This window comes from Pholcus phalangioides, unplaced genomic scaffold (genome assembly GCF_987345545.1).
Source record: "Pholcus phalangioides strain wild (caught in Gottingen) unplaced genomic scaffold, Ppha-v1.0 ptg000015l_1, whole genome shotgun sequence".
NCBI classification, from domain to species: Eukaryota; Metazoa; Arthropoda; class Arachnida; order Araneae; family Pholcidae; genus Pholcus; species Pholcus phalangioides.
In genome coordinates this window covers 15,162,988-15,179,373 of record NW_028301608.1, presented here as the reverse complement: position 1 = coordinate 15,179,373, position 16,386 = coordinate 15,162,988, and the positions used below count along the sequence as shown (strand labels likewise).

The window sequence follows — 16,386 nt, the reverse complement described above, 5'->3', positions numbered from 1 at the left end:
TGGATAGGTCAAGGTTGGAACTCCAGGTCGAAGCGTTACAGGAAAGGGTTAGGGTGCTAGAGGGCCTGGTTATAATGAAGCCACTTGTCATCGAGCCATCTGTTGATGAAGAAACAATCTCCATGTATGACAGTTTAAGAAGGTGAATGGGTGGTTGTGGATGAGGTATAGAAGAATAGTGATAGAGGTAGGTTAATCATTGATGATTCTATGGTTGAGGAACAGAGTAGGGATGTGTAGGGATTTTTTGGTTTCGCGCGCGAGCTCTGTTGTCTTGGGGGGAAGATTAGCAACGTTCAAGACATTTTTCATTGCCGAAAGTTGCCTTTACGGGTAATCGTGTGGGTGGGAACAAATCAGGTAGGAGCGAATATTAATGAGTCTTTGTCAGAGTACCAGGACTTACTATTATCCGCTCAAGAGGAAGGTTCAGATGTGGTAGTGATTCCAGTACTGCTTAGGGGTATAGGAGTAGGATCCACCAATTCAGTTTAAGCCTAAAGGACATTTGCTCCTCACTTGGATCACGTTCTTGGAGCTTCTCACATTTACAGACAGGTGTCTTCATTGGGATGGGGTTCATCTGAATAGGAGTGGGATCTGGGAGGTTTACGATAGGCCCAGGTCAGGTTTTTTACTCCCAGACCTCATAGACGGGAATGTGGGTTTGTTATTAATAATAACAGTATGGATGTGGAATTACCCACCTCTGACTTGGATGGCTTCTTGATTGACACTAAATCACAGGGCATATTAAAATGTGTGCTAATAAATGCCAGGAGCTTGGGTAATAAAGATTTTTTTGGAAATTATGATAGCTGGGGAGGACCTGGATCTTATATGCATTGCAGAATCTTGGGCAAACGATGGAGATAAATCTTTCTTACACATCACCACACAGGATACTATACTTTTTTAAGAAATAGATTGGATAGGAAAGGGGATGGAGTCTTGATATACGTGAAATCATGTTTGAAGGCTAGAGAGTGTAACGTGCGGAGAAGTTATATCAAAACTATATGGGTTGAGCTTGAAAATAAAAGGCCTCAAACTTATTGTAGGGATTTGTTACAGTCCACCGAATAGGCATCCAAACTTCATGATGAAATTTCCTACATGTGTAAGCGTAAGAGGGTTGTAATGCTAGGGTATTTTTCAATTACCTGGGAATCGTTTGGGAGAACCTTTCAGTTAAAGTGCAATATGAAAGAGACTTTTTTAAGTTGGTGCTCAATCATTTTTTGTATCAGCATGTATCAGAAGCCACTAGGGGTACTGCTATTTTGGATTTAGTTCTCACTAGTTCTGAGGATCTTGTTGAACATGTTTTGGTGGGAGGGGGATGAGTTTTCTTCCAGTCATCATCGTGTTAGTGTTTTCTGTAACATTTCTTCAAGCAAAGTTGATAACAAGACTTATTCCTTGTTTTCGGAGAACTAACTTTGATGTTTTGAGAGAACGTTTAACGGAAGTTGTCAAAGATCAGTTGTAATCAGTCGGGGTCGTTCAGGTCAGTGGGAAGAATTTAGTATGAAGCTGTCCTCTGTTCTGCACGATGTCATACCCTTTGTTCGAAAAAAGTGAGTTTCTACATCACGCCCCTTATGGTTCATGGATAGCATCCGTAACCTTTATCTTGAAAAGAAAAGAGCATTCAGAGCATATAAAAGTGGATGAAGTGACCTATCATTGTTTACTGATAAAAAAGCGATAAGGGATACAGACCTGCCAACTCTCCGGATTTTTCATCATTCCTCCTGCTCTCCGGATTTGTTACAATTTCTCCAGATTTTGGCAGAAAATTTGATTTTACACGAGCTTTCACGTTGTCGTGATGTTAATGACTGCCGTGGTCGTTAGGGAAAACGCCCAGAGAACAGCCGTAAAAAAAGTTGTGGTGATCGCATTTAAGCAACTGGCAAAGACGTGACTTTGTTTACGTAGCTTTTATCGGCAATCATTTATCGGGGGTATGATCTTGGTTGCCGAAATTCCTGTATAATTGTTATTATATTCCATTAACAGCCGTGTGGTAAACACAAGTTTTTCGTTAGAAGTTTTGTATTTTGAAGTTTTTAATTATTTCCTCTGATTAAATATGTCTTCAGAAAGAAAATATAAAACTTTAAGCTATATAAAGATTTTAAAAGTTTATGTACCCAAGATTATCAAGCACTGATAACATCCACGAAAAGAAACTTATGTTTCATGAACATTATGTAGATGTGATTTCTCTATTCTGCATTGAAAGACTGACATGCAATCATATTCTACTCACGGGCAAAGCACAACCTGCCTTGGGGGAAATTGAACTTTTTCCTTACTTGATTAAATTTATTTTTCTTCAAAAAAATTTTGTTTTGAATTTTTATTTTTTGATCGAGTCTATGAGTGCTGGGGGAGAATCTACGGATTTCTGGACTCCAAAAGTTGGCACGTCTGGGGATAGTAAGAAAGAAGTTGAATCTAGGTTGGCAGATAACATTGACCCTGACCCAAAATCACTTTTTAGATATGTCAATAATGGATGTAAGGGGACAGTTGATCCCTCTCAATAAGAGGATTTAGGGTAGAGAGCAATGTAGACATGTGTAGTGCTTTCAATGACTTTTTCACATCGGTTTTTCATAGAGATAATGATATTCAATGTACGGGTGTTGCATGGGGGTAATAAAATCCTTAACGATATTCAAGTGGAAGATGTGGAGGTCCTAAATTTTCTAAAAAATATATGTGCAAGCAAAGCACCAGGATAGATGATATCTATCCCAGGGTCTTCAGGAAATGCGCTAATGAATTGTTGGGGCCAGTCGCACAGATATACATGAGTAGTGTTGCTGAGGGTATTGTCCCAAGGGATTGGAAACTTACTAATGTTCTAATATTTAAGAAGGGTAGTAGAGAAGCTGTGTCTCGAATTATCGTCCAGTGAGTTTGGCGAGCTCCCCCTCAAAAATTTTGGAAATTATTATCAAAAGGTGAAGTGGATAGACGAGAATAATGTATTGTCGGGTAATCAACATGGGTTCAGGAAGGGGAAGTCATGTGTGACTAACCTCCTTTGCTTCTATGATCATGTAACTAAGGCTTTAGGTAAGGGCAAAATGTAGATGTTGTTTACCTTGATTTCTAGAAGGCATTCAATCAATTCCAACATGGTAAATTCTTGAAGCATTTGTACACAAGTTTGGAATTGGGGGCAACTTGCTGAATTGGATAGAATCATGGTTAAGAGATAGGTCACCACGAGTTATGGTGAACGGGGAATTCGCTGGTTAAACAGTTGTCACAAGTGGAGTTGCTCAATGAAGTGTCCTTGTCCCCATACTTTTTCACTTTTTATCGATGAACTCGATCAGCGTATCAATGGAATTGCTAGCAAATTCACAGATGACGTGAAGCTAATAGGAATTATCAGGAATTAAAGCGATAGGGAGTTTCTGTAGACCAACTTAAACATGATTAGAGCATGGGCAAATGAATGGAGCATGATGTTTAGCATTGTCAAGTGCATGGTTGCTCATTTTGGCTCGAACAACCCACGGTTCTCTTACGAGTTGAATGGTGTCACTATCCCGGATGCAGCTAGGGTCACAGATTTGGGAATTCTCATTGATGAGCGGCTTAAGTTTTCTGAACATTGTTCAACGAACAGAATGCTTGGTCTCATTTTCAAAAGGTCTCTTCGCGTTCTCCTAAAGTCATTCTTCCGCTTTTCTGAGGCTTAGTTCGTCCTGGACTGAAGTATGCTGTAAGGTTTTGGAGGCCATACCTACAGAGGGACATAGAATTGGTTGAAGGGGTGCAGAGAAGAGTACGCGTGTCCTTATAGGCACACAGGACTTGAGTTATGAAGAGAGACGTCATTTTTTGAATGTTTACGTTGGATGAACGCAGGTTTCGGGAGAAGATATGATCGAAGTGTTCAAAATTTTCAGCGGGATGGATAGGATGGACCATGAATTATTAGTACACTGTCAATCGACTGCTTTTACAAGGGGACACCAGTATCGATTGGTGAGGGACAATGCAAGGCTATGGTGTCACAGGGAATTTTCTCTAATAGGGTTATTAATAAATGTAGCTCATTATTTAGTACCCCAGAGGTAGTAAATTCTAACACAATTGACACGTTTAAAAATAAATACGATAAACATGTTGGGGTGAATCAAGAAGTTATCCATGCTTATAAAATAAGACAACCATAAGTATTCTTTATGGGCATTGTATAATATTTTATCATGTATATATATTGTTTGTAATCGCATTTTTAATTGGGTTGCTGTATTTTTTAAAATATGTGACATCCTTATTTGTTATGGGTATCTTTTTCTCAGCCACCTTGTTAGGAATTTTGCCTTTTGTGGCTTTGTTTTTGTATTTATATGCTTTCTTTGACTCCTTGTAAATTTTTAAAAGAATTATGATTTATTTTATGAACATGATCAGTATTGCTTCCTGTTATTTTCAAATGTTATCGTGCATATATATGTATGTATATTTAAGGAAGTTCAATTAATGGAGATGGTGAAAATTGTGTAGCCAAAGGTCAAGCTTTTTCATTAGCTGCAAGATCATGTGCTGCAAGAAGAAATGAAAGCCAAGTGCAAACATATGGCTTTACTAATCAAGTAAGCATCTAATGTCCAAGTACCTAATGACAAATTTTAATTAGTCAAAAAATATATGTATTAATTTTTTTTTCTGCTTGGTGATAGTCCTCTTTTTTTTCCTTTGTCCCTGAAAGAAGTTTGGGTTTTTTAACAGTAAATTTTTTTTATATTTGGAGTCATTTTAAATTTTATTTTCATTATTTATATTTGAAATTCTATTTTATTATCCATTGCTATTGGAAAACGAGATAGTTTTCCAGATTCATTATGTTGTCCGAAAATAATCTCAACATCAATTGAATGCACTACACGTTTGTGACGAGATTAACTTTCGTCTAATACATAGTTTTTGTTCATGGCACCAAAAAAAAAATATATATTTATGGATTATTTAAGTTTATTTCTCAATAGCTAATATGCAATTCTGCATATTAGTTTATTAGATTAAGAAATTCATTCTGAATTCTATGTCAGTTTTTTTTAATTGCTTGATTTAAAACGTGTAGTTTAGTACGTACCATATGATTACAAATTCCACCTGCTCTAAAATTATTTTTCAAAAACATAATTGCTGTGCCATTCTTATGTTCAATAAACCATATTAACATTCCCATTCACACACCCAACAGTTGTGGCCCGTCTACTAAGTGTTCACACTCGCCAGATGCAATTCATAATATGTTTCAGACAGATGATGCAAATCTCTTGGAACGGAGCCTAACTGTGGCCATTGTGAGAGAATAGATCTTATAGTTGATCTAACAGTTAAAGTGTTTTTCTTCCATTGACTACATTTTTATACTCAATATTTGTTTTTTCATGCCCTTTCTTGTGATGTGCCACTAAAGTATGCTTAATAGAAAATAACACTTAACTTCAAGATTTAATTTTTTTGAGTAGCAAAGCTAAATGAAGTGCATAGTTTTTTCAATTTTATTTTGATCTCACATGCTTGGAAATTGTCAAAATCAAGTGAAATATGTATGAAACGTAATAATATTGTATATAAGAGAAATATCGTAATACCATTTCTGTGCAGTGAAATATATCTGAGTCATTAAATTTGCCAGTTCCTTTTATTTCAAGTACAGTAGACAATACTCAATCATTAATTTTTTAACTTAAAACTTTTTATATTTAATTTTTTCAAGCTTAAAATGGATCTTCAATTTTCTCTCGACTATCCAGCCTAGTTAAAAATTCATACATAATAATTCTCAGTGATTCCAAAGCAACACAAAATCATTTTATGGTGTGGCTACTCAAAAATGAGCAATAAAATCCTGTTCTATGTTAGCCTCATTTCAAAACAAATTTTTGCATGAGTTAGAGCGTTAGTGGAGGAACATTATGTCGCAGAAAATGGCTAAAAGTGGAAAATCGGTCATCTATCAAAAACGTTTTCAAAAACTAAAAACTGAGTTTAGAATCTTTCATCTTAGGCCTACCTTTTGACATTTGTGTAATCGTTTATCAATTAAATAAGTTAAGCTAGTTATTAGTCTCTCTCTCTCTCAAATAAGTTAAATTAGTTATTAGAGTCTCTCTCTCAAATAAGTTAAATTAGTTATTAGAGTCTCTCTCTCAAATAAGTTAAATTAGTTATTAGAGTCTTTCTCTCAAATAAGTTAAATCATGGTTCGTACGGTCCTTGAAAACCTTGAAAAGTCCTTGAAAAAAAAAAGTTCATTTTCAAGGCCTTGAAAGTCCTTGAAAATAAATAAGAGTCCTTGAAAATAAATAAGAGTCCTTGAAAATAAATAAGAGTCCTTGAAAAAGAATTTTTTTTTAAGAATTCTGTGAGAGTCCTTGAAAAATTTGTGTTTTCCGAAATAGTTTTCGCCACTTTTTTTTTTTTACTTCGTAAGTGACGTCCTTAAAAAAGTGCAAAGCACAGGGAAAAAGCCTTAGTAGCCAATAACCCTGGATAATTGGATTTGAAGCACGTTTTTCCCCATTATTATAAAGCCTAGTTTTCGTAGGAGCAGGTTTTTTGTGCCGCGTGCAAAGTGAATCGCCCAGCGTGACACGCCGTCCACTCACCAATAATAAGAAAACCTAGATCCTAGAGAGCGCAACAAGCCTCACACGGCAGTGTTTTACGTCGGGCGTGATTGGCCGACTGTTTCTGGAGGAGTCAAATGCGTTGTGCGCCACTCGTTTTACCGATCTTCTCTTCATTTTTGTTTTCTTTCACTTCCCTTCATCGAGCTCGATGCTTCCCTTCAAACCGGAGCATGCAGATGACAGAGTAGCTGATAGCAGGGCCGTGAGCTGATGCGCCACGGTAGGAATACACAAACGCGTAGTGTGATTATGTAAAACGTTTCTGTCGACGCGAAATGATACAGTTCGGTTCATGCGGCGCCAAAAACCTATGTTGGAATGTTTTTTCCCTTTTTATTCTCTGTGCACGTGGAACCGCTCGGCCCGACGCAATATGTAAATCGCTGACGGCATGCTCTCACCCTCACGGGAGCTCGGCTTTGTACTGTAGGCTGGTTTTTTTCCGCGTCTATGTCGGGATTGTTTTTTTTCTCCCTGAGATTGCCGGTTGTTATTTGTCGGCCGTTTTATTTATTTATTTCTTTTATGATCGTAAATGATCTTGTTTTTTTTCCTTGCAACTTTTATGGAATAAAAGCTAGAGTTCAAAATGAACTTCCGATCGTTGTTTTTTTTCTTCAGCTCAGTCGGCACACTCTGACCCCCCCCCCCCCAACAACCAACCAATACCTATTTCTAGAGTAGAAGTCCTTCTGTTCTAGAAGGTATTGCAACAACCCACTTCTAGGAAAACCCGGCTTTATGGTAGCATGTATCCTGTGATCGTATGTAGACGTATTTGGAGTCGTTGGAAGTCATGAAACTTTTGTACAAGGTATTTTTTCTGGAGGACTTGAAAAATCAATATCTTAATAAAAAAAGTGTCATAATTTTTGCCGAAATAATTTCAGCCTTTCGGTCCGTAAGTGAGCGAAGCTTCCTCTGATTACTGTCAACTATAGGCGGAGATTGACTTGGAAGTCTGGGGGGTGGGGGGACACGATGATGTCAATTCATATATGCATATATACATTAGATCAGTCAACTTCACATCCCCCCCCCCCGTATCTCCGCCCATGCTGTCTAAGGTTGTATAAGGTTCTTTAAAGAAAGAAAACAAAAAATGAGTAACAAGTGTGTGTACTTTTAATTACTTGTGTGGCTGAAAAATCCCTTCTATCAAGATTGGTTGCTGAGTGTGCCAGACAAAAATGTCGCCAAATGCAAGCTGTACTTCAATGGGTGAATCGGCGCTGAAATCCATTGAGCTTATATTACTGGAGGGAGTATGACGCAGGGCCATAACTAGGATTTTTGTATTGTCTTGCCGCCCCCACCAATTCGGAATTCGATAATTTTATAACGGTGTTCACCTAAAAATTGCCACCCCCCCCCCTCCCGCGTTCTAGTACCGGCGCTGGTATGACGTCAGTGGTCTACATAATTACTTGGAAGATCACGTGACGCGTTGAATGTCGGCGCATCTCCGTTATTTTCTAATGGCATCCATAGTTGTTTAAAGGAGTTTAAAACAATAAATGAAAGAAATAATTTCAGTATCGATGATATGATTCCAAAATTAATGAAAGAGATAGTTCCAGAATTAATGAAAGAAAGAATTAAAATTAATGAAAGAATTACAGAATTAATGAAATATAATTCCAAAATTAATGAAAGAATTACAGAATTAATGAAATATAATTCCAAAATTAATGAAATATAATTCCAGAATTAATGAAATAATTTTAGAATCAATAAAAGAATTCAGCATTAGCGAAAGAAACAAATCCAGAATTGATGAAAGCAATTATTCCAAAAGTTATGAAAAATTATTCCAGAATTGTTGAAAGAAATAATTCCAGAATTGATGAAAAAATTCCAGAATTAATGAAAGAAATTATTCCAGCATTAATGAAATAAATAAATTTAGAATTAATGAAAGAAATAATTTAATCTTTTTTTATCTTTAGAAGAGTTCTTTTTTTTAGTCTTTAAAAAGAAATTAATTGCAATATTTAGAGACTAAACTACGTTTCAATAAGGAAATTGACAGGCACGAACTGTGTTATTCAATGTGTCATATGTTTTGTATGATATATATGTGTATGTGGCCTCCTTTATTCATTACAGATGATGTGAAATAAAGTAGGTAGAAATGTAATCTCTGAAAGTTTTAATCAAAATTAAATATGCGCCTATTCATGTGAAAAATATGCGTTTGTAAAAAAAGTCCTTGAATTTTTAAGTTTTACCTTGAAAAGTGCTTGAATAGTCCTTGAATTTTTTTTCGTTGGAAGAGTACGAACCATGTAAATTATTTTTGTAAGTAAAACAAGCCTATGTTTTACGTTTTTTATTCTGAAAATTATAGAATAATAGAAAGTGTAAGTTTTATAGAATAAAAAATTTGTGTTTTTTACACTGTGTGTACAGTATACATGATTGGTCGCTGGGGTGGTCGAGTGGTTATAGTGACGGACTTACATCGCAAGGTCAGGGGTTCAAACCCCACCATTGCCACAGTGGTGGTCAGCTGAAGTTGGTTTTCTGTGGGTTCTCTCCCAACTTCAAAGTGAGAATGCGAACCGATCTCCTCGTTAAAAAGCCTTGTCACAGAGAGCAAGTCCTAACAAACTACAAATATTCAATCATAGCACTTCACTTCTGAAATATAGGTGGCAGCACTGAAAAATCAGACACAACACTAAATACGCATTTATATTGTTAGGTACACACACTTACACTTCTGGCATAACTCACTAGGTAGTAAATTGCCCATGGCGATAGACCTGAGTTGTGCTTTGTTTGAAAGAATAAAAAAGTATACATGGTTTTACTTTTCATGCAATTAAGTTGGTCATAACATAATTTATATTATAATTTGTCCAAATATTTTTTTCTTGGACCATTTATTCTGTAATAATTCCTTAAAACATACAGTTCAGTACATAACAAGTATTTATTAAGTACTCGTCTATATTTAGAATTTGGAAAATATTAATAAGAGCAGAATTTTGTATAAAAAAGGTTGGGGGGAGGGGGTGGGAAGTGAACATTTATGAAAATCCTGCTTATCCAGCTTTTCTGTCATCTGGCTCACCTTTCTGCCAATATAGACAGGATAGTCCAAAGTTTACTATATTTTTTATTATTAATCTGCAATATCAGACTGATAAATTTAAAAATATGTGTATCATAAACATCTTGTTGTCAGAATGTAAAGGTTCAGCTGAAGGAGGAAACCACTAAAGATCTGCTAATTTGCTTTCTGTGGATTTTAAAGCATGTTGAGAAAAAAATTCTTCATCATTGGTGGTGTGGCATTCAACCTCAGCAGTTGCAACAATTGCTGGAAGTACTCTCATTGTGTGTTTCATGCTTTAAATACAAAGTAAGTGTTTAAAGTTTATTTTATTTGATAAATGGGTTTTATTATTTATCCAACAAAACAAACAATTTTAAAATATGTAAATTCATAAATGTGAAATATAACATCTAACCAATACCGAAATGTATAATGAGAAATTTTTAGAGCCAGAGATACTAAAATATTTAACTTAAAATTTAAGTTTCACAACAGATTGAAGTCTTTTTAGTTGAAAAGCTGCAATATTTGAAATTTTATTGTTCAATTAGATGTGGTATATATGAAAAGTAAATTTTGAAATCCAAAAAGCGAATGCTAAAACTGCAATAATTAATTTTTGTAGCTAATATATTTATTGTAATTTTCAGGAGCTATATGTAAGTAGTATTACCATTGTTTTTAGTGTAATAATTAATACTCCACCACACACAGACTCCACCAATATCGCTATATCACAATTTAATGCCATTAATGAGTGGATTGGAAATGAACGCGGCATCTATTCGTGGTCACCTCAAGCTCATTAGGGAAAATATATTATCAATATTCTTCCTCTGAATCGAACTTGGAACCTGATAGCTAACTTCACAGTGGTAGACCAGCATCTTACCAGCATGAACTTGTAATAATGACTGGAACAGTTTTCTTTGTGTAAGGGTACTTCACAGAATTTGTATGTATATCATGTTTTACTGACTCCAGATGTCTCTTGCATACTATTCTGATGAGAATGTTACCACTATCACACTTTCATTAACGTTATCACCGTCACTTTGTTCACATTCATTTCTATGGTCTATTATGATCTTCTACAGTCATTTGGTATGACTAATGATTCATCATAAAAATTATATTCTAATTCATCACATTGATCCATCACGGAAAAAATTAAATGCAAGTTAAGCTTAATAATCTACTACTATGATGCAGTTGATTATTCGAAAAATCACTCATAAGTAATGTAAATATCACAAATACTCAAAAATGTAATAATGCACCACTGTCATATATAATCCTGTTTTCTATATGAGAATTAATTCTCAGTAAAGTGCACACACTTCTCAAAAACAAGAATTCTTGTTTCTTGATTACAGCGCTTTTTAAAATGAAAATCTGTATTTCCCTGCCTTGAATGTGTTTATAGCCAAATTTTGCTGTAAATTAAATATTTTACTTGCTCAATCATTCAATGAACGCATTTGGACATTTCCAACACAGATAAACGTTATATCAAGATTTATATTCTTTCAGGGACGGAAATCTGTAGCCAAATATAGTCAACCCAATTCAGTAAGGACAACAGATATTAAATCCAAGCTTGAAGATGCTATTCTTGGCCATTCTGGAGCAAGAAGTGAGATGATAAGGAGAAAAGGTATGTGTGCATTTTTATTTTCTCCTCACCACCACGGATATTCTAAAATTAATTCTTGATACAAGGTTCAAGTAACACTCTGCATTTGGTATGACATATATGTTTCAAAATTTTAATCATTAATTTATGTTTATAATTTATTTCTATTATAATAAAAATTCATCAATTTATAAAGAAATTATAGAGAGAGACAACCCCTGCCGGGAAATGGACTTGTCCCAGGTAGTTGATTGGAAGCAAATGATATGTGCTGGCAGTGAGCCAACAGTTGTCCGACAGGCAATCTGTTGTTTTTTCATCTGCATCATGTTCACAAGCAAAGAAGTGGAATGTCATGCTGTTATTTGTTTAGGGGCAGAAGAAGTTGGAGAAGTTCATTGGGGAATGAAGGCAGTGTATGCAGTGCCGTCTTAAGGCATGAGCCCACCCGGGCACCTCAAGAGAAAAAGAGCCTCACAAAAATAAGATCTGGTTAAAGTTTTTAACAATTTGCCTGGTAGGGCTTCAGAAAAATCACTTGGCCCAGGGGTCCATGATGCTCTTAAGACGGCCCTGAGTGTATGGAGTATATGCACTGTCATTGACTCATATGCAGGACTGGGACAAGCATTTCCACTGTACACTTACTTTCCTGTAGTGGAGTTTCTCTGTAATGATGGTGCGAATGGAACTAAAACTCTACTCCACAATCTTCTTGCTGATGTCCCTTATGTTGTATCGTCTGATTTTAGTTGATTATCTAGTCAATTAAAAAAAATCGCACCATATTGCTCTTTTTTACTTGCAAACATTCTGCAGACGCAGATGAAAAACAACAGATTGCTTGTTGAATGATATTGTTGGCAGACTGCCATCACATATCATGTGCTTCCTAGTGACTACTTAAGACAAGTTCATTCCCCACTAGGGGTAGCCTTCCTTACGTTCGCTCTACATCTACACAAAAATGTCATTACACTCATACAAAATAAACCAAATTGTAGCCACTGTTTTGTTTTCACTTGATTTCACCCACATAACTAAAACTACACATAAAATCTGAAATTTTTATTACAATGTAGTAAATTTAAATTAAAAAAGAAACATTTATAGGGGAGTATATTTTTATTTTGCTCTGCATGGGAAAAAATGGGAAAAATAAAGCATTAAACCTGTAGTTCCCAATCTCTATAGGACTGTGGAGATGATTTTTTGAAAGGATTCTGGATATGAAACTTCCAAATTTATTGTTAAAAAATGGTTACTTCGTCAACTGTAACACAGTTTGTACATAGCAACTTATTAGCATGACATCTTTGGACTCTAAGTCGGTGGAAACTACTGGATTAGAGTATGGTATGACTGTAGGTGAATGATTAGAAGTATTAATGAGTTCTAACATACTAAGGCTTTTGATTGTTTTAATTATAGTAATAATAAATGCATAGTAAAGTATGAAATCAATCTATGTTGTGCAAACATTTATGTTTACAATTGAAACATGTTGTCATTGAAACTATCTAAAAAAAAGTTATAATGAAAACTGAAAATATTACACTGTTTAAAATCAAGTTTCAGACCGTTATCCTCCTTCACCATCACCTGGGGTTGAAAAACTGAGATGGAGAAAAAATCAAATGCAGTGGAAAGGTCAAAGTGAATCATTTGAAAGGTTAAATTTCAGCTCATACAATCATTTATTAAATGTTTTTATTTACCTTGTTTAAATGCATTAAACAAATTTTATATCCGTGTATTTTTATCTGTCTTAAATATTTTCATTACTGTACTTATTAAACTATTGCTCTTCTTAGATAGTGAAATCTTAATAAAAGAATGAAATCTGAAAGAAGAAAAATAATAAAATGATGATTTTTTAAAAGTATTAAATGGCGCTTAATTTTCAGACCAAAATATGAAATTGAGGCTGAAGCACGTGTGAAAGGAAATCTCTCAGCAGAAGTGAATATGATTGTTTTAGATTCATTAGAACTCATTGTCCAGGTAAATCTCAACTTTTTAATTTTTTGGGTGTTTGTATTGAAATATATGACATCCATATTTATTTAAAGCCATTGGTTTATATGACAAATTATAGTTTTTTACAATTCATAAGTTTAATCTTATTTTTAATTAATCATTTGTTGCGGCGCATTTTGGCCTTATTGGTTGGTCCTTGCGCCATTAAACCCAAAATCCAATCCATCCATATCCAATCCAATCCACCTCGTTGGGCATTTTGCCTGCTGTGGCGTTGTATTTGTATAAAAACCATGTGTTATTTCAATGAGATTGACCAATTTTACTGGAAGTATGCCAAACTCTTGCTGTAATGAATTTCATACATTTTGGGGTCCAATGTTTTCCACCTTCTGATAGAAAAAAATCCTTATAAAGCATTGCTTGGATTTTTGCTCTGAACTATTAACATTAATAAACAGTTTATGGCATTACTTTGCCTGGTAAAACAAAAGTGCCACATTTTAATCCTTTGTTTGAATTGTTGTTGTTGAAATGAGTTGAGGCACATATTCATGGGATTATATTTTTAATTTCACACAATATTTCAACTTATTTCTAGCAGTTTTTATTTTGATCAATTCTACAGGCAGATAGCAATTTGTGATAGGCAGAAATTGTTTTTGACTTAAATGATTTAATGCTTTAGTTACTCCAGCATTTATTCTAAATTGGCATTGCCATTTGATTCTTCACAATTTTAAATATGCAGTGCAGACATTGTTTTACACTCCTATGTATGCCCATGCATACTTGTGTGTATGTGTTTTTTTTTTTTTTTTAATATATGAAACTATTGGAATGATGTCGGAAATTAATTTTGATACATTCAATGCAAGTAGTATAAAAATTGTTGATGAAATTTCTGTTCAGGTGTCTTCTCAGGCTGATTCCCTCCAGTGTCTCCTTAGCACTGTTCTAAGAGTGTTATTGCAAGCTCTTGGTTCTAATCAGTGCACTCTGGTGCTTCATAACATGTTTGCTACCCAGCGGTCTTTGGTTTACAAAGTTAGTATTGATTTATTTTGTCCTAAAAAAATAGTTCATTATTTTTAAAGACTTTATACAGTAGATGTCGTTTAACATAATCATGGGCAATTCTATCATTCAAGTATTGTTATAATTTTCACAAAGTACGGAAACGTGCAACCAATTATGTGGCAAAGGAAAAACCGAGTTTGCCCTATTTTCAGTCTACATACAATAAGTCCTGTTTGACCGAATGGGACGTATGGTCATATTATATTGGCTTCTGGGTTTCTTTTGAATATGGTTATCGATCGGTTATCATTATCACCAACCCAGAATTTCATTGTGGTCTTATTATGTGGCAGGCACTTTTTTCTCACATAGTTTTAATTTTAACATTACATTTGCTTACAAGTTTTACTATGTAGCTATTATATAATGATATATTTCTTTATTTTCCAGTTTCCTGAGCTGCTGTTTGAAGAAGAAACTGAGCAATGTGCTGATTTGTGTATGAGACTTCTGAGGCATTGTAGTTCAGCAATCGGTAGCATAAGATCGCAAGCATCTGCATCCCTTTATCTTTTGATGAGACAGAATTTTGAAATAGGAAATGTTAGTTCATTTATTTTACACAAAAATATTTTTTTCTTAATGATGTTACGAATCATTACCATGCTTTGATACGAGTTTATGAGATGTGTGAGTATATTCAAATCATTTTTGTATCTGGAAGTACACTGCTCAAAACAATTAGGGGAGCACGTGGTTTTAACAAAATTACGCAAAGATGTATACCGATAAGTAACATAAAATGAATCATCCATAATTTAAAGCCTAGCAGGAAACAGAAGAAGAAAACTTCATATGCAAATCAAAGTTCGTGACGTCAAAAACCAGAAAAAGGAGATAAGGGCAGAAATCGGGATGTTGCAGAAACGTCTGTTTTACTGCCGTAACTGTGAAATTCGATTGCACAGTATTTTTTTTTTTTGAGACAAGGTGACTTGATGTCCCAATGTGGTGTGTTATAGGCAGACTGGAATCCGGCAAACACAACGTGGTGTCACGGACGCTGTTGGAGTCGCCAGAAGTGTTGTTGCAAGGCTGTGGAATCGATTCCAAGAAACAGGAAATGTTAGACGTCGACCAGGGCAAGGTCGGCCATGCGCCACTACAGCAACTGATGACCGGTATATACGGTTAACAGCTGTTGAAACAGAACAGAGAATGCTACGCAGCTGCAAAGACGGTTGCTCTTGGCAACAGGACGAAGAGTGTCCAGCCAAACAGTACGTAATCGACTTCATGAGGAAGGGCTCTATCCACGTAGGCCAATGGTCTGCATTCCGTTGACCCCACGCCACCGTGCGGCCCGAAGAAGATGGCTGCTGAACATCGAGATTGGGAGCAACGTGATTGGAGCCAAGTGCTGATTACAGACGAGTCCCGATTCAGTCTGGAGTGTGACACCCGACGTGTTCTGGTATGGAGGGACAGGGACACTTGAAATAACCCCGCATTCGTTTGTGAAAGGTCACAATACAGACGAGCTGGTTGGATGGTATGGGGTGGAATCAGCATAGGCGGACGTACGGACCTGCATATCATTCGGAATGGCACTTTGACGGCCCGAAGGTATGCAGACGAGATACTGCGACCTCATGTCATCCCTTACGCTGGAGCCATTAAAGATTCCTTTGTTTTCCAGGATGAGAATGCCCGACCGCATAGAGCTCGTCTGGTGGAGAACATGCTTGAAGCTGAAACAATACAGCGTATGGAATGGCCAGCGTGCTCTCCTGACCTGAATCCAATCGAGCATGTTTGCGCGACCAAGGCCGCCTGTTACTGTCCGAGACTTGCAGATTGCACTTCTTGAGGAGTGGAACAGTATTCCCCAAAGTCTGATCGATAACCTCATCTCATCCGTGGCAAACAGGTGTGCAGCAGTCTTAGCTGTTCGAGGAGACCACACGCCCTATTAAAACTCATGCATCATGTCTAAACAGTACTTT

General features: G+C 35.8%; 1 protein-coding gene across 1 annotated transcript in view; it reads left to right on the top strand.

Annotated features, from left to right (window-relative positions):
* Positions 1–16,386, top strand: part of Zir (dedicator of cytokinesis) — a 60,944-nt gene that overhangs the window by 33,646 nt on the left and 10,912 nt on the right. The window contains exons 25-31 of the mRNA XM_089242892.1: positions 4,507–4,631; positions 9,874–10,050; positions 11,278–11,401; positions 12,953–13,052; positions 13,288–13,384; positions 14,273–14,407; positions 14,831–14,983. Of these exons, the coding sequence (XP_089099018.1) occupies positions 4,507–4,631; positions 9,874–10,050; positions 11,278–11,401; positions 12,953–13,052; positions 13,288–13,384; positions 14,273–14,407; positions 14,831–14,983 (911 nt within the window). The remainder of the gene's footprint in view (positions 1–4,506; positions 4,632–9,873; positions 10,051–11,277; positions 11,402–12,952; positions 13,053–13,287; positions 13,385–14,272; positions 14,408–14,830; positions 14,984–16,386) is intronic.